The sequence below is a fragment of the Camelus dromedarius genome, chromosome 14, assembly GCF_036321535.1.
Source record: "Camelus dromedarius isolate mCamDro1 chromosome 14, mCamDro1.pat, whole genome shotgun sequence".
Taxonomy (NCBI): domain Eukaryota; kingdom Metazoa; phylum Chordata; class Mammalia; order Artiodactyla; family Camelidae; genus Camelus; species Camelus dromedarius.
This window is the reverse complement of record NC_087449.1, coordinates 54285967-54305218: the sequence shown is the minus strand read 5'-3', so window position 1 is coordinate 54305218 and position 19252 is coordinate 54285967. Positions and strand designations below refer to the sequence as shown.

Genomic DNA, 19252 nt, shown 5'->3' with positions numbered 1-19252 from the left:
ATGAGGTGTCTGTATCCAACCAGTATTCATTCATTTGCGCCTAGAAGGGCTCCATCAGAATTCATTTAGAATCATGGAACAGTCACCCCTAGCAAGGTCCTACCTATGATAACATCCTTATTTTTAAGATGAGGAGACAGAGATGAAAAGACTTTAAGTGGGTGTCCTCAGTGTTACACAGCTTGGGAGACAGTGACCACAATCCAGAGTGACATGGGGACAGAATCGGGTGGCCGGGCTATGCTCTGGCCCAGATTAGGCATGTCTCTTCATGTACGCAGAGTCGGCAGCACATCTGTAAATAATTGTAAAATGTTCAGGGAAGCAGACTTCAATTCTAGCAGCCAAAATTGCCAGTCCAGACACTGAGCTCAGTGAAGGATTCCTTGTACCCAGCGGTCGGAGTCTCGTGGGGAGTGTGAGGTGGACAGCAAGGCCCTGATGTTTCTCTACGCAGTCGGACCGATAAGGTAAGAACGCATTTCAGAGGGCACCGATTCACTGTGTTAAAGATGTGCTAAATGGGTCACAGGGCCAACGTGAGGACACAACCGAGTTATGAGACCAGGCACAGGGTGTGTACGATTAATGTTCTAAGGGTGGTGAGATACCAGAGGTTTAAAATCTGCTTTGAATTGTATTGCCTCACTAAATTATTGGGTGATGTTAGGCAGGATTCTTAACTTCTCAATGTTCATTTCCCTCAGGAAAAATGAGAATAATGAGCATGGAATAAGACCTTTTTTGTCCTGTTTTCATAGCTCGAAGAAACTAAAAAATCATAATCATCCAAATTGTACATTTCAGATGAGGAAACTGAAGCCCAGAAAAGTCAAGTGACTAAAGGCACACGGCTAGTAACAGAGCAGAACACAGGGGACCTAGTTTATGGACTCCATGCCCTTTCCACAGAGTTCCATACTTATCTACAAAACTCTTTCAAATACTTAGATGAAAGTGTTTATGTTGTGAAACCAATGTGACCACATTAGAATCTAATTTCTGAGCTCCTTCCCTCTGTATCTGATGCTGCCTATAGCTTTGGCTGGCTGACACCTTGGCTCCTTCAGCAGAAACATTTCTGAAAAGCTATAGTACTTTAAAATGTCAACTGTAAAATCCAAATTATTTGGTTTCTGGATGTGAGTCTTCAGGAGATCATGTAGAATCGGGCCTGCACAGCTGACCTGACGTCTTCTGAGGACTTTTCAGATACACGCTCTCTGACTTTCACAGATCAATTGCATGGCTCTGTAAACCACAAAGGGAGGTGTGGTGCGGTGTGTGGAAAGAGCATGAGGCTTTGGAGTGAGCTCGGCCTGGGTTTGAGGGCTAATTCTTTCAGCATTGATTCAGCAGATATTTACGCTGCGCCTCTTATGTGCCAAGCCCTGTGTGGTGCGACCTCGGGCGGGTCGTTTAACTTCCCTAAGCTTTGGTTTCCTCTTCTGTTAAATTAAGGTACTAAACCCTTCCTTTTAGCATTGTTCTGAGGATTAGAAATACGGTCTAAAAATGATTTCACACACAGTAGGGACTGGTAAATGGTGGCTGTTATTATTTCAGTTTGAGGCTGGGCCGCAAATATCCTAGAGATGGACAGTATATTACAGTTAAATTGACAAATAGAAAACCAGGCAAAAAAGAGACAGAGAGACAAATATACAGTTAAAACATAGACAGAGAATCCAAAGAAAAAAGAGAAAAACTGAGCAAATATCTTATTTATCACCTTTGGTGAAAACCTACAAATAACTAAAAATGTGTGTGTGTGTGTGTATACACACACACCATATTCTTTATTATTTGCTTTCTTGGCATCCTAACCTATCAGAAGTGGAAGGAACTTAAACATTCCCCAGCTCAGTGTTCCTGTTTACAAAGGAGGAAACAGGCCAAGGGGCACGGGGACTGGGGAGGCCACTCAGCTCCTTCCTGACTCACCTGCATTCAGGACCCAGATTCCCCCCCACCGCTCCCTCTCACCATCTTGGCAAGGTGGTAAGATGAAAAGCATTTTTAGAATGCAGCAAAAGGTAACCCAGATCATGACTCTGCCAAAAGAATGTTATTCAAAAGGTCTTACTTAGTTCAACAGATAAAAGAATGAAGATTTAAAAACCTCTGATGCCTGCGAGTGGCATCCCCTGCTGGTGACAGAAAAGTGCGTCCGAACTGGGCCTATAGCCAGTGAAATTCCAAAATAGGTGAGGACCCATCAGGATCCAAGCAGAACTTTCCAGATCAAAGAGGAAAAGAGACACAGATATTTGGGAAGAGGGAGAGGGTGGGGGAAATGCAGGAACAGTTATAAGCCATTGTTAAAGGAATAGGCGGGGCTATCGTCACAAAGGTAACTTTACATGTGTTAGACTCATTTATTTTTCCTCTTTATGTAATTGAAAGAGTCTTGTTATTTCCTCCCCTGTTTTGAGTGGGGGTGGGGGAGAGGAGGATTTTTACCTCTTACTTTTTACACCTGGGGTATTTTAATTTTTAATTTTTAAAATATATTTCTTCTTTTAAAAAAAAAGTTTGGTTTCAGGGTGGCCCCAGACATCTGGACATACTGTTTTTCCCTGGATTTAGTATCTTGGCAGCTCATTCTTACAATCCAGAGCACACAATTTGGAGAGGGTGCTGCAGCTCCTTGGAGGACACTGCCCTCTACTGGTCACAGGGACAGACGCACCAGCCAGACTCACCTGCCTGTGTCCCAGCCGGCTAACATCCAGACTGAGTAAAGACTCTCTAAGACAATGCCATTACCTCTTTATGATAAAATCTCCTGGCTTGACTATTAAATCCTTTTTTTTCTGATTCTGGAATTACCGAAGGCTGATATTTAACAGGAATGGAGGACTGTGTTGGATATGCAGCAGTAAAACCTAAACAAAAATAAGATAAAAATTAGCACAAAACAAAGAATTGACAAATGTATAAAACCCAGGGCTATATATTGTTTTATTTTAAGTGGAATAGAAGAGAAAGTTGCCTTTTGACAAGAGATAAACATGAAACTGGGTATTTTTTTTTTAAAAAGACCCCCTTGGTAATTTTTGGGTTTTCCCCGCTCCAGCTCTTAAACTGGTGAGGCTTGGTTCCATAGCTGAAGCATATTGTTCCAGGGAAGAGGATGGATCTGCTCTAGCCAAGGAGGGGGGACACAAAACCACCTGGAGCAGCCTTGGAAGAGGAGCCAGGTAGGAGGACACAGCAAGAGTCCTGACTCGCCCGGCCCAGAGGCACAGATCAGCAAAGCACCAGAAGGATTCAGAGAAGTCAGGAAATCCCAGGGCAGGGCCCTGGGAAAAACCTGGGTAAGTTTAGGTTTCTGCTTTGAGCAGACATTGGGTGAAAAAGCAGAATGGGATCATTTATAGAACACCAAGTGAAATTTATATACGTCGGGGTAGTGACATATAAATGATGTATAAACTCCCCCTCCACCAGCTCCCCACACGTGGAGGAACGTCCACGGTTGTTAAGACTCCGTGGGGAGCATCTGTCTGCATGGCAGGCTGACTACAAACTCTAACCTGTGAGTGTAATAGGATCTGATTCCACTTTTCCACATTTGGCTGCTGGCACTCTGCCTCTTCCCCCTTTTGCTCCACATCTGGGCAAAGTGATGAGAAGGCCTGAAATCTCCCTCTTTTAGTACCAGTAGGAAGTTCAGACCACGGCAAACCCCTGCCCTCACTCCAGCCTCATGTCCTAACCACAATAAAACCCCCGAGCCAGACTGCTTTCCCTGCTCTCTCTAGCCATGCTTGAACCAGATTAGGAAGTCTGCCCTGCTGTCCCCAGAAAGCCTCCTTGTGTGAGTAATAAACCTTCTCATATCTCCTCGATGTGTGTGTGGCACCAGCAGTCTTGACTTTAAGCCAAATTTGGGGGAGGGGGGGTCCATGCTGACTTGGCAAGACATCCACAACCGTTGGCCAAATGATCTCAGCATGAGAATCCTAACCCTCAGAGAAAATATGTGTGCAGAACTGGAAAAAAATAACCAAGACAAAGAACAAGGGGTGTTTCAGGGTGGGAGTGAGGCTGCTTGGAAATTGTCTTTAAGGCCATTTCTCAGTTTCTGAGTTTTTGGAAAAACAAAACTGCTTTTCAAAGAGGAAAGCCCCACACCATCAGGGACCTCAGGAGGTGTTTATATGAACCAGCTTGGAACCGATGTGGAAACTGAGGCTTAGAGGGATGAAGTTACTCATGGGAATCACAGAGCCATTCAGTAGAGTAGCTGGGGTTCTAATGAGCCCAGGCTCTTCAACTCTAAGCCGTCCTTCCTCTTCCAGGGTCTGGCCCACAGGAAGGACTCAATAAAAGAAGCAGTGAAAACATGGGGACAGCATGATCTAGCTTTCTTTGCCTGGGTTGAGGATGAAGCAAGTAAAAGAAGCAGGATATATGTTTGGTTAGAAAACATCTGGAGATATCAATAGATGGTATATTTATTCCTTTCCTCTCTTCTCCCTCCCTCCTACCCCCCCCCCTTTCCCAATTCAAGTGGGTGGCTGGCTCTGTATTTTTTCTCGAAGGAAGCTAGAGAGCCTACTAGAAAGCAGTAGATACAAGGCTTCCTAGCTCTGGATTCTAAAAGTCTAAGCCCACAGAACAACTGAGAGAGATTACAGAGGAGACAGAAAAGGAAGGGGGTTTATTTTAAAAAGGTAAAAGGAGGGACATTCCCCTGGGGGAAGGGAAGCTTCCTCTCTGACTGAAAAGGAGATCGAACACTTTGGCTTCTGCCCACAGCACAATGGCATGTATCACAGCTACCTTCTTGATGAGAACAACAGAAAAACAGGATTTTAAAAAACACTCCATGTAACTGAACTTCCATTTCCAAATAAAATGGAACCAGATTTGCCCTCCTAGCTGGAAAAAAAAGTTAAAAATGGACAAAATACATGAAACAATGGTTTTCAAGACATTAGACACCAGGCAACAAAGGATAGGGGTCCTTGGAGATGGGAAACAAATGAGGAAGCAAGAAGATTGCACCCAGATTACTGCCTTGAGAAAGTCTGCAGGCACAGCACGGAAAGGAGGAGCCCAGGTGGGGCCTGGGGGTCTTCTTGAGTTGAAGAGATAAACCTGGGAGTCCAGAAAGGCAAGACGGTGCAGAGAACTGGAGAAGAGAGGGCTGCGCAGAGAAGGAGTTCTGGAGACCTGCACTGGGTTCCCTTCAACCAGTTTCCTGGGTACTGATCAGCACATGAATGTGAGAAAACTACCCAAGCCTGGGGAAAGAATGCCCTGAAAGAATGAGAGTAAATGATGCCTGAACACTGGGAACAGGAAAAGGTCAGAGTGGAAAACCGTAATTCATGGAATACAAGGAGAATACGCAGAGGGGTTTTGCCTCAGAAACAGGGTAAAATTACCCCTGGACTAAACGCTGCTCTGGGTCCAGCTCACAAAGCTTAGAAGCAAGACTTGAAAAGATCAGACTGTTTCCAAGTAATTTAACTGCATCCCAGAATAAAGCACAAGAATTTATAGGACTACTGAAATATACAGCACCCAACAGGTAAAAATATCTCACATTCAATAAAAAACTAATGGACGTGTGAAGAAGGAAGAAAATACAATTCATAATGAGGAGAAAATAGACAACTGATTAAAACCAACTCAGAAATGATACAGACGATAGAATATAAGAACATTACATTACTATAATAATGATTGTATTTGATATGTTCAGGAAGCTGGAGAAAAGATAGAACATATTAATAGGGACATGGAAGATATAAAAAAGATCCAAATCTAACCTCTACAGGTGAAAACTAAAGTGTCTGAGATTAAAAATATACTAGATGAGATTAACAGCAGACTAAATAGCACAAGAGAAAAAGACTAGTGAACTTGAAGACACTGAAATAGAAACTATCCAAAGTAAAACACAGAGAAAAAGGACTAAAAAGTGCAGAGTATCAGTGAGCTTCGTGAAAACTTCAAGGAGCCTAATCCACGTGTGATCAGGCTCTCCAAGGAAGAGATGTGGGAGAGAGGAAATAGAAAAGAGATTTCAAGAAAAAAATGGCTGAAATTTTCCAAATTTGATAAAAAACCATAAACCCACAGATCCCAGAAAGTCAGTGAGCCTCAAGCACATGAAACAGAAATAAAACCAAACCAAGGCACATAATCACTGCGATAAAGAGAAAAATATTAAAATCAGGCAGAGAAAAAAGACACATTACATACAAAGAAACAAACATAAGGATGATAGCAGATGATTGTTAGAAACAGCATCTGTAAGGTACTGGAAGGAAAAGAATTGTCAGCCCAGAATCCTGTACCCGGTAAAAATATCTCTCACATTTGAAAGCAAAATAAAGACTTTTGAAGATATTAAAAGCTGAGAGAATTAATCACCAGCAAGCTGGAACTACAAGAAATGTTTAAAGGGAGTCCTTCAGGCAGAAGAAAAATGATCCTAGTTGGAAATCTGGGTCTACATGAAGGAACGAAGAGCTCCGGAAATGTAAATAATGTGAATATAAATTGATACATTTAGATATAAGTATAAAGTGTAAATCGTTTTAAAAGTAATTGACTATTTAAAGCAGAATAATAACCCTGTATTGTAGGACCTATATGTGGAGGTAAAATGTTTGACAATAGCAGAAAGGCAAGGAAGGGAAAAATAAAAATAAACTGTGGTAAGGTTCTTCTGCTCTATGTGAAGTGTAATAATATCACTTAATGGTAGGATGTGATAAAGCTGAAGGTATGTATTACACACTCTGTGGCGCAGATCAGCAGGCTTGTTCTATAAAGGGCCAGACAGTAAACAGCTAAGGCACCACAGGCCATACAGTCACTGTCGCAGCTGCTCAGCTCTGCCGTTACGGAGAGGAAGCAGCACCGACGACAGATGGCCAGAGAGAACCGTGTCCCAGCAACATTTCATTTACAGAAACAGGCAGCAGAGGGGAGTGTATAGCTCAAGTGGTAGAGCGCATGCTTAGCATGCATGAGGTCCTGGGTTCAATCTCCAGTACCTCCTCCAAGAATAAATAAATAAACCTAATTACCTCCCCTCACCAAGAAAGAAAGAAAGAGAGAGAGAAAGAAAAGAAAGAGACAGCAAGGGTCAGACCAAGCTCAAGGGCCAAAGCTTGTCAACCTTTGCTCTAAAGTAACCACTAGCAAAACACTGCAAAAAGTTATTCCTGAGAAGCCAACAAAGGAGAGAAAATGAAACAACAACAATAAATACTCAGTACAAAAGAAGCCAGTAAAAGTAAATAAAGAACATATGGGACAAATAGAAAGCAAATCTATAGGTGGCAAATCTATAGGTGGCAGGCTTAAACTCACATTCTAATAGTCATACTAAATTTAAATGGTCTAAATATCCCAATTAAAAGAGATGGTCAGATTGGATAAGAAACACCTAACTATATGCTGCCTACAAGAAATACACTTTAAATATAAACCCAGGAATAGGTTAAAAGTAAAAGTATTGGAAAAGATAGACTCTGCTGTCAAAAGAAAGCTAGATGTTAACAGCAGACAAAGCAGATTTCAGAGCAAAAAATATTACCTGCAATGAAGGAGGTAACTTCATAACGGCTAAGGTGTCAGTTCCTCAAGAGGATATAACAATTCTAAATGCTGATACGCTCAATAACAAGAAATTCAAAATAAAGGAAATACAAACTGATAGAATCACATGAAGAAATAGAACATTCCACAATTATTATCAGAGATTTCAAAGTCCCTCCCTCAATAATTTAAAGAAGTAGCTAGAAGATCAATAAAGATATACAAGATTTGAACAATACTATTACCCAACTTGACCTGACATTTACAGAACAATCCACCGATCAGCTCTATACAACGTATTCTAGAAAACTGAAGAGAAAAAGACATTTCCCAAATGATTCAATGAGGCCAGCATTACCCTGATTCTAAAACCAGACAGAGTCGTTACAGGAGGTGAGGGGAATCACTACAGATCATTAACCTTCATAAATGTACAGGCAGAAATTTTCATTAAAGTGTTAGCAAATTAAACCTGACAATATGTAAAAAAGATAAGACACCATGATCAAGTGAGGTTTATCCCAGTAATCCAAAGATAGGTTAACATTTGCAAAACAACGTAATTCACCATATTGACAAACTAAAAAGGAAAGATTGTATGATCATCTCAAGAGATGCAGAATGGACTCATATAATATGCACTCTCTTTTTCTCTGGCTTCTTTCACTGAGCACAATTATTTTGAGATTCATCCATGTTGAAGTATCAATCCTTAATTACTTTGTATGGCTGAGTAGTATTCCATGGTAGAGAAATGTGACAATTTTTTATCCATTTTGACAGAAATTTGAATTGTTGCTAGATTGGAAGTATTTCAAAGAAAGCTATTACCAACATTCAACAACAAGTCTTTGAATGGACCAAAGTTTTCATTTCTCTTGGGTAAATACCTAGGAGTGGAATGGCTAGATCTCATGTTTAACTTTTTAAGATACTGCCAAATTCTTTTCCAAAGTTGTTGTATCTTTGTATGTCTCCACCATTAGTGTATGAAAGTTACTGTTACTTCACATCCTCATCAACAATGGGCAGTCTTTTTAATTTCAGCCATCTCATTAGATGTGTAGTGGTATCGCATTGTGGCTTTAATTTGCATATCCCTAATGACTGATGTTGAGCATTTCTTCATATGCCATTTGCTGTTTATCTTTTTTTTGGGGGGGGGGTGAAGTGTCTATTTAGTAAGTGGAGAAAGCATTCTGTACAATTCAATAGTCTCTTATTATCAAAAAAATGCTAGCAAACTAGGAATAGAAGCCAATTTCCTTAATCTGATAAAAGGTATCTATGACAAAGCCTACAACAAACATAATACCAAAAGCTTTCTCTTGAGATAGAGAATGAAACTAGGTTGACTGCTATCATACTTCTATTCAACACTGTACTGAAGGCCTCTAACCAGCATAAAGGTCAAGAAAAATAAATAAAAATATATAGATCAGAAAGGAAGGAAATAAAGCTGTCATTATTCATAGATGCCAAGACTGTATATGGAGAAATTTCAAAACAGCCTATAGACAACCTATTAGAGGTTATGACTGAATTTAGCAAGGTCAATATAGAAAAATCAATTAATTTTGTTTCTATACCAGCAGCAAACAATCAGAATATGAAATTTAAATTGTACCATTTATAATAGCATAAAAATCAAATATCTAGAATAGATATAAAGAAAATATGCAAGGACTCTACGTAGCAAACTAAAAAAAAAAAAAAACATTATTGAGCAAAATTTAAGAAGACTTACATAAAAGAAAGGATACACACGGTAGGAGAACTCAATATTGTAAAAATGTAAATCAGCCCCTAAACTGATTTCTAGAATCAATGCAATCCAAATCAAAATGACACAAGGGATTTTTTTTTATAACATTAATGTGCTGATTCTAAAATTTATATAGAGATGAAATGGGGCCAAGATAAACATAGTACATAGTTAAAGGACTTACACTATTAGATTAAAAATTTGTTATAAAGTTACAGTAATTAAGACAGGGTGGTATTTGAAAAGAATAAGGACCTGCATATACACAGACACTTGATTTACAGCAGTGACAGCACTGCAGAGCAGCAGAAAAAGAATGCTCTTTCAATAAATGGTTCTGGGTCAACTGGATATACATACTGAAAACGAGGATGTGGACATCTACTTTACACCATACACACAAACAATTCCAAGTGAGTTGTAGGTCTCGATGTGAAAGGTAAAATAATACAGTTACTAGAAGAAATTATTTGGGGATAGGCAAAGATTTCTTAAATAGGACAGACAGACTTACACACTAACTATAAAGGAAAATATTGATTAAATGGACTATGTTAAAATTAAGAGCTTCTATTTATTAGCACACCATTAAGAGAGTGGAAAGGAAAGTCACAAACTGAAGGAAGAAATTTACTTTACTGACAGCCAACAAATAGACACATTTTTAGAATGTTATCAAGAACCCCTAAGAAAAGAAAAACCCAATAGAAAAAAATGGGCAAAAAACTTGAACAGTCACTTCTTCAAAGAGAATATCCTGAAAGTCAGCCTATATATGAAATGGTGCTCAATCTTATTCAAAGGACAATGCAAATTAAAACCATTAAAATGTCAGTGAGGATGTGGAGAAACTGGAATTCTTACACACTGCTTGAGGACATAAAACTGGCATAACCACTTTGGAAGACAGTTCAGCAATCAGCTAAGCTGATCCTAAACATACCCTATGACCCAGCAATTCTACTCCTAGGTATAGACCCAAGGAATATAAACATATTATGTCCCAAAAGAAATGAACAAGTATAGCTATAAAAGCTTTTAGTCATAGTAGTTCAAAACTAGAAATAATCCAAATGTCCTTCAGTAGCATAATGGCTAAAAAAAAATTGTGGTATATTCAAAGAAAAACTTCATAGCGATGAAAACAAACTAATGACTGATACATGAAATATGAAGTTAAGTCTCTAAAACATGAGAAAAAAAGCCTGAGAGAAAAGAGTTCATACTGTATGATTCCAATTAATACAAAGTTCAGAAACAGACTAGGGTAAGGAATGAGATTAGCGGTCAGGAGAGCTGTAGTGTTTACATTTGCAGAGAAGGGGGATAATGCCTGGGAAGGGACAAGACAAGCGCTTCCGGGAAGGGACAAGACAAGGACTTCCGGGATGCTGCTGGTAGTCCATCTCTGGGTCTGAGAAGTGATTCCATAGGTGGTGGTTTCTTTGTGACCAGTCATTAAGCTGTATAGTTATGATTTGTTTCTGAATATATATATAAAAAGCTCCTAGTTAAAAGTGTTAAAGAAAAAGAGAGAGCACTAAATCAAAAACGGGAGGAAGAAATAGAGGTCCGGCTGTTGGTCTGAGAGCAGCAGGGATGCTAGAAGCCCACCAGAGAGGCAGTAATACCCCCAAGAGAAAAAGCAGTGGACTGAGTGAGGCTTTGGGCTGAAGTTTCCAGCCTCAGCAATGATTCCTAAGCCCCGGGGGTAGTCTGGGATTAGCGCACACTAATAAAACCAAAGGGAGTACATGGGCTGAGACAGTGGCGCTCTCTCACCAGTCTGGGTGGGTGACCTATGATCTGGGTGCCTCTCTCCTCCCTCACCCAGCCCCCCATCATCACAACACCTCTTTCTACTGAGAAAGATCAAAACCTTGAAACAAGGAGGGCATAGGATTTGTGCCCAAAATGGCTGGAGTTATACGTCCCAACAACCCAGCAGAATGGGGGCTTGGGTTCAGTTTTAGGAAATAAAGAAAGATCGCTTTCTCCTTTTCCCTCTCCTCATCCTTGCTTCCCATAGTTTCTTCCTAATCATCACCCAAGAGGGAGTGGGGGAACGACCAAAGCAATCTATTTGATATCCTTAAGGCTGGTCTTGTGGGCATAACCCAGGATTTACTGTAGTCCCCTAAATTTTGCTCTTCTGTACCAAAAGGGACATATATCAGGAGCTCTCTCCTCCCCACCAAAGACCTCTGTTATAAAATTCACTAAACCTTTGTGTACTTTGTTAGCCTTTCGGGAATATTTTTTGCCAGGATGTTGGTCTTTTTGTGTGGAGTTGTCCATCTTAGCAAAGTTCTATGATATATTCCATTTGCTTGATGAAAAACTTGACTACATGTTCTTCTAAGCACCTGAAATAGCAAAATACAGCATTTGTAGAGATCATTTCACATGCCTATTAATTATGTTGATTGAGTTCTGCTGTATCTGCAGGATAAACCAAGAAATCTTGTGGGTAGAGGCTGATTTTTACCAAGTTCTATGACCCCAAATCCCAAACATTGCACTACCCTCAGTGGGAACTCTGTAAGTGTTCACGTTGATGTTGTTTACAGAGCTCCTTAAGGCTCGAATTTTTTAAATTTATCTTTATTGAGATAACTGACATAAAACATAGTTCATCAGTTCAAAGTATATAATTCTAAGTTTTGGCAAATGTTTACAATTGTGTTAGATAACACCACAATTAAGATATAAATATATCCATCCCCCCAGAAAACATTCCCTGTGTCCCCTTGCTGTCAATGCCCTCCCAACCCTGGCATCTCGTAACCACTGCTTTGCTTTCTGTTACAATAGCCGCCTTTTCTAGAATGTCACACGTGTAATTATACAGTATGTACCGTTTTGTGTCTTTTTCACTTAGCACAATGCTTTTGAGATTCTTCCATGCGGTAGCATGTATCAATAATTTGTTCCGGTTGCTACACGTCCTCACCAACACATTTGGTGAGTCTTACTAATTTTAGACATTCCAGTGGTTGTATGGTGGTGTCTCATTGTCATTTTAATTTGTATATTTTCATGTGCTTGTTTGCCTTTTGTCTACCTCCTTTGGCAGACCATTTTTTTTTTAAACAATTGGGTTATCTTATTTTTGAGTTGTAAAAGTTCTTAATATATTCTGGTTACAAGCCCTTTATCGTAGGTGTTTTGGAAATATATGCTCCCAGTCTGAGGCTTGCCTTTTCATTTTCTTAACAGTGTCTTTTGAAAAGCAAAAGTTTTAACTTTGATCAGGTAGAATTTATCAATTCTTTTCTTGCTGTTTTTCTCTCTGTGCTTCATTTGGATACTGTATATTATCTTCAAGCTCACTGATCTTCCGTAGTGTCTAATCTGCTGTTAATCCCATCTATTGTATTTTTTATTTCAAATATGCACTTCTCATCTCTAGAAGTTACACTGGGGTTCTTTTAAAATCATATTTTCTATTTCTATCTCCATCTTGTTCATATTTTCCTTTACATATTTGAGCATATTTGTAAGATTCATAATACCTGCTTTAAGGTCCTTTTCTACAAATTCTATGATCTCTGTTATTTCTGGGACTGTTCTTACTGACTGAATTTTTCTTATTGATTTTTCTCTTGCACATATGTTATATTTTCCTGTATCTTTTCAGGTCCAGTAATTTTATATTGGACACTGAACATTGGGAGTTTTACACAGTTGGGAACTGGATTTTGAAGTATTTCTGCAGAGTGTTGCTTTTTTTTTTTTTTTTTCCTGGCACAATTCTCGGCAACTTACAGACCCATTTCAGCTTTCAAGCTTTTTAAGCTTTGTTATAGTAAAGTCAGAACAGCTTTTATTCTGGGGATAATCTATCTCCACTACTAAGAAGTGATGTTTTCGTGGACTCTACCAAATCAACCCCCATCTAATACAGTGTCTCTCTACTCTGGTTTATGGGCAGGCAAAATATTCTCAGTTCTGTGTAAGTCCGTCCCAGAGATGGTTCAGCCTCCCGCTTTCTGGCAGTTCCTTCCCCAGTCTTAGTTTCTTCTCATGCATGGGCAGATCACTACTCAGCCAAAGGCTTGAGGAGAACTCTCTTCCTATTTCTGAAATTTTTCTGTGTAGGTCCCTCCTCTCTGATGTTCCACCCTGTAAGTTCCAGCCTCTTTGGGCTCCCTGAGCTCTGATTTCTATCTCCCCATCTCAGAAAGCTGGACTTCATGTGGGTTTCCCTCTCCCTGAACTGTGGCCCAGAAACTTCCCCCAGCACTAAACTGGAGTAATTATGGGGCCCACCTTGTGTTTTTCCTCTTTCAAAGATTTACAGTACTAGGCTCCCTGTTGTTCAATGTCTGGAAACAGTTGTTTCATATATTTGCATATTTTTTAGTTGTTAACAGCAGCAGCATTGATTTAATTTTTATAAGTTAATCTTTCATGAACAAACTTGAGTTTTATTTTGCTCACCTTTTTTTCGTAAGGAACTTATACCATTTATAAACAGTAATAAATGAAGGATTGAATAAATGATGTTAAGCTTCACCAACCTTTGCTCCTTCAGTATTTATCCTTCACTTTATTCTATTACCCTCACAGCATCAATTCTCAATCATTTTTGGTTCACAAGCCATACTAAAACTTTAATATTTAATATAATTATTGGCAATACACTCAAAGAAATTAAGAAATTAAAAACAACAGAAACTGGTCAATAATGATCACAGCACAATCACTAGTCTAGTTTACTAACATCCTTTAAGGTCTATAAAAGCAGCCACTGTTCACTTATCACCTTTCAGTGCTGTATTGTTGTAAGAATGATCAATTTCCCTAGCTGCAACAAAGCTGTTACTTTTTAAATGCATTAGTGTGCTAGAATTATGCATGATTAGAAAAAAATGTAAGCTTCCTATTATGATGGTAGTATGTGCATATTGTCACATTTTTGAAAAATATAAAAAAATCAAAAAGATTTTGTAAAAACAATCCATATTTCTACCACCTAAGGACAACACTGTTAATAATGCTTTCCAGCCTTGTTACTGCATACCTGTGAAGCCAGGATGAGAGGAAGTGCAGCCCAGGTGTGAATGGAGCACTGCCCAGATGTTCCTCACTGTTGCATGTGCTTGTGCAACTGTTCATGGCAGGATATCATGGGTCTGGAATCTAAGAAAGAGCAATGAAAACACATCACCTTCCTAATCAACAGCATATGTTTAAGCAATTCCCAGGTGAGGGCCATGCAGTGCTCAGTAGTATCCAGTCTTGTGTTCAAGGTTAATAGTCCTGGGTTCTGCCACTTAATAGTTCTGATTGTGGATGAGTCATTTGACCTTTTGAACCCATTTCCTCCTCCATAAACTGAGATTGATAACTGTACCTTCCTCCCAAGATACTTGTGAGGATTAAATACAATGATCCACAAGTAGTTAATGTTGCCTGGCCTACAGTAGGCTTTTACCAATATTAGGTAATAATATATATGCTGGGATAATAATATTAACAGCTTAAAATTATAGCTATCATTTCTTGAGCCCTTAACACTCCTAAAGCCTTGTGTAGACTACTTCACACAATCCTTACAATAATGCAGTGAGGTAAAATGGATTTTCATTTTGCAGATGAGAAAACTGAAGTTCAGAAGGGTTAAGTGACTTACTCAAGGTCACACAAGAAGAGGTGGAATCAGGCTTTGAACCCAGGAAGTCTGCCTTCTGCTTGCTCTTAACCACTATAATAACCTCTAAGGCAGCATACGCTATATGTTAACATGTTAAAATTTGACATTTACCACCCCTGAGTGTGTGTGGTTGGTATCTTAAAAGTTAGGATATTGCATAGACTTTTCAAGTGTAAAGCAAATATTTGAGGCTGTCTTGAATTTTCACAGAATTCTGGGGTTCCCCAGAACGCAGTTTGAAAATTCCTGAGGCAGTTCACTTTTGCATAGTTCTAATTGTTAGAAAATTCCTGCCTATATCAAAGCTGATCTCTCTCTCTCTCTTTTTTTTTTTAACCTTTCCTAATTTTAACCCTTTAAATCTGCTCAGAATGTCTTCTCTTCCACATTAGTGAGTTTCGAAATGCAGGTCATAGCTGGTAGTCTTTTGTGAAGTTTTTGTGTTATGTGCATGTGTGTGTGTGTGTGTGTGTGTGTGTGTGCTGGGTCACAATAAAAAATGCATTTCTTACCACGCGTCATATTTGAAAAGTTTGAAAGCTACTATGACTTTGTGAAGTATATGAAGGTAGCTGTCATATCCCACAACCTAGAGACTCATCCTCTTCTTCACAAGGGACCTCTTCAGCTTCCACAATACACTTGAAATATGGGATTCCTCCCCTCACTACACTGGGCAGCATTCTCTGGCCCTGTCACCAAATTCTTCTGGGTCTCTCCTCAAACCATCTTTGGGACAACTTTCTTGACCACTCTCTCTTCAGAAGCACCACCCATCTGCCACTAGCCCCTGACCCTGCCTTATTTTTCTCAAAGCACTTTTCACTACCCAACATCATATTTTATACATATTAATTTGCTTATGATGTTCCCCAATAAAATGTTCATCACTGAATGTCCAGTCAGTTTCCTGGCCCATAGGAGTTGCTCAATAAATATTTGTGGATTGAATGAATGGATGACTACTAGAAGTAGACCTATCTTATCAATAATGTGTATAGATGTACTCATAATACAACTCTTCCCATCAGGAGCTACATTCTGTAAAGATTTGACTCACATGATTATAACTATAGGCATGTTTTAATTCTACCATCTCTATGTTTTCTAAAACCCTTTATTATTTACCTTATAGTATTATCACATATTTCACACATTCATACATGTGTATTACTGTACAGAATATATCAATATATTCCTCACCATGTATACTGTTACCTTTATGTGAAATTTTATGGGATCTGCATGAGTAGTTTTGACTTTATGAGAACTTGATTGATTAAGTTATAAGGCTGGATTCAGTTATATGGTGCATCTTGGAAGTATTATACAGTTTTCAAATCATTCTCAGGTAAATAATCCACTTGGTATTTTTCTTAAGCTGAGAAAGCCTGTCAGAGGGCTGTAAGAAACTTTAGCAGCCAACTAGTGACTTCCAGATTCCAATCACACACTTTCCTTTTACAGATGGATAAACTGAGGCTCCGGGCAGGGAAGACGTTTGCAGAGGGACACTCAAGGAGACCGAGTGGACCTAGGATTAGAATTTAGCTCTCTATTAGCCATCCACTGCCCAGCACCAGAGCTCCCAAACGTTTGTGCACTCGCACCGCCTGGGGCAGGAGAGTCAGATGCACACGCCCCTCACCAGAGCTCTGTGGGTAAGGAACGTCCTGGTTATTATCACCATTCTTCAGGTGGGTACTCTGAGGGTACACCTCCAGGAGGAGCACCTCCAACGGCGGCTCTTCTGGCCCTCGGGGCATCACCGAACTCATGGCACCGAAATTCTGCACCCACCTGGCAAGCCGAGGTCTCATTGGGCGTCCCATGCGGTGCGCCAGGTCCTCCTCCTCACAACTCCGGGATCCGTCCCCAAACCGGGCCTGCTTCCTACCTCGTCGGGTCCCCTGGGTTGAATCTGGCCAGCTAGCCTCCTTATCGCTATGGCAACCACAGGCCTAACATTCTGGAGTCCCCTTTCTGCCCACCTCCTGATGAATCCTAGCCAATGGTGTCCTCTGTTTCTTTCGCGTGAAAAGTTACTGGCCAATGATCAGAAGCATTTCAATAACCGCAGGGAAGCTGCCAGAATTTTAGTGTTCAGTTTACCCACGTCAGGACCGGTGCGGAAACTTAATAGGGGTCTGTCCAGGCAACCCCTCAAAAACCTTGTGATAGTCCAAAAGCCTTAGAATTTTGCTCACTCAGAAATCCTACTTCAAGGAATAAACCTAAAAGAACTAACATTCATCCAAGCCCTGTTTTTAACCGCCAAAGAAAAAAAAGGCTGATAAGGGCAGCCATACAGTGTTCCTTGAGCCCCTCTTTATACACGTCAGAGTAATCACAGTGATCTTGTCACTCCCATGCTTAGAATCCTCTAAGGGCTCCCCTTTAAACTTAGGATGAAATCCAAACATCTACATATAAGCTGTCCCTGGCCCGTCCCTCCGATCGCAGTTCCTACCTCCCACTCCACAGAAAAATCTCGTACCAGCTGCGCTGTCCTTTGGGTAGTTCCTACAACATGACAACCTCGTTTTGCTCTCAGATGCTCCCTCTGAGCTCGCTTGGCGTCAGGGTCTGAACCACAACTAGCTTTTTCTCATCATCGAGGTCTCTGTCCAAATGTCATGTCTTCATCTGTAAAATGGGCGTAAGCCCAGTGTCTCACTGAGAGGATGGTTGAGAGGATCTGAAATAAAATGCACGTGAATGAAGAGGCAGAAGCCCCATGCACGTATTATTTTTTGATACAACCCATTTAAAATTTTTTAATTTAATTTTTAAATTGAAGTATAATTGCTGTACATTATATGTTACGTGGTACAGTATAGTGATTCACAATTTTTGAAGGTTATACTCCATTTATAGTTATTTATAGTTTTTATAGTTTATTTATAGTTATTATAAAATATTGACTATATTCCCATTATTGTACAGTAAGTATATCCTTGTAGCAATTATAATTATTACAGTTGCACATTATGGAAGCAGTCACCAAGTGCTAGGCTTATTGGAGGACCTTAAGTATCGCTGAACTGCGGGCGTACTGGGAGGGCTGGTATATAGTGCTGCTAACAAGTGTTACAGGAGGGCGGGCAAGGATTTGTATGTCCCCGCGGCTTTAGGGGGGAACTGGGCCTTGAAGGAAGAAGTGTAGGGTATCTGGTGAGAGAGCGTGGGGTGAGGGAACAGCAGGAGCAAAGCAAAGGCCCGGCGGTGGCTCTGAGGATAAGGAGGGAGGACACCTGGCAGGCTGCCCACTTGTAGGTCGGGTGGAATGAGCAGTCACCTGAGCTCTCCAGACCGAGTCGGGGAGCAGGGTTTTGTTCCGACGTCCTGCTTGTGGCCGCTAGAGGGGACACTCTACAGGTGCGCGCATAGCTCCTGCTGGGCGCCGCCTCCCCAAGGCTCTCCCAGTACGCTTCAAGCAAGCTTCGCCGCCCAGCCAACGCCTGAGGGAATGTCCCGCCCACCCATCTCCTCGCAGCCACTAGGCTGCGCAAACTGCCAGCCAGCTTTTGACTGGCATGCAATCTGGCAAGTCAACTCGAGGCCTTTGAAAGCTACACACTGCAGCAGTCCGGCAGCTCTGAGCTCGGGAAGGAATTAAGGAGGCTGTGCCTCCGGGTTGCACGAAGAGTCCAGGTCATTTCTCAGAAACCTCTGATAGGTGGGTCTTAGCGGAAACGCCGCCGGTGAGTAGTGATTGAGACTGATGGGCGCGGTTGAGGGGGACTGAGGGGTGGCTTGAATTCAGCCTTCGTTTCAGGAAAACCGAATGCATTTGTAATAATCTATCGTTCCCTAGTATAAATATCTTCCTTCTCGCTCTCAACAGGCTTGTCAGTTTGGGTCTCGTTGCCTCAGAATGCTTTTTCCATGTTCGCATCGCGGAGGGGGTCATGGGTTTCCCTTAATAATGGCGATGCTAGGTAGGCTTCACCAAATCAGGAAGTGAAATGGAGTAACTTCGCCAAGATTGTTCCTCTACACTTCGGCCCGGGCTTCTGGCGGCGATGGCAGATGGTGGAGTTAGCAGGTGGGATGACTGGAGGCATCCTTGATCTACGCTGGCCGCTGGAGGTTGTAGTTTCCAGCGCATTGGGTGGGGACAAAGAGTGTAACCCTTTAGTGAGACAAAGCCCAGGAAAGGGAAAGCGCTTGGTACATAGCTGGCGCTCACAAGCCAGAAACTGAATCGTCAGGTAGTGAGAATGGGCGTGTTTTACTTATTTTTTCAGATACAGCCA

At 40.8% G+C, this 19252-nt stretch overlaps 2 protein-coding genes across 5 annotated transcripts in view; one reads left to right on the top strand and one right to left on the bottom strand.

The window, feature by feature from the left end:
• The window catches only part of STPG1 (sperm tail PG-rich repeat containing 1), a 44342-nt gene extending 25927 nt beyond the window's left edge, over positions 1–18415 (bottom strand). The window contains exons 1-5 of the mRNA XM_031464356.2: positions 18292–18415; positions 17464–17691; positions 14361–14479; positions 11560–11700; positions 2770–2888 (exon numbers count right to left, since the gene is read on the bottom strand). Of these exons, the coding sequence (XP_031320216.1) occupies positions 2770–2888; positions 11560–11632 (192 nt within the window). The 5' untranslated portion in view covers positions 11633–11700; positions 14361–14479; positions 17464–17691; positions 18292–18415. The remainder of the gene's footprint in view (positions 1–2769; positions 2889–11559; positions 11701–14360; positions 14480–17463; positions 17692–18291) is intronic.
• A 149-nt stretch (positions 18416–18564) lies between these two features.
• The window catches only part of NIPAL3 (NIPA like domain containing 3), a 44010-nt gene continuing 43322 nt past the window's right edge, over positions 18565–19252 (top strand). For 2 of the 4 annotated variants that reach the window (XM_010989797.3, XM_064493921.1), the window contains exon 1: positions 18565–18697. The gene's annotated coding sequence lies outside the window, so the exon portion shown is untranslated. Of the gene's footprint in view, positions 18698–18822; positions 19042–19252 lie in introns of those variants that run through there. The other 2 variants (XM_031464359.2, XM_031464360.2) reach the window with 2 other exon arrangements.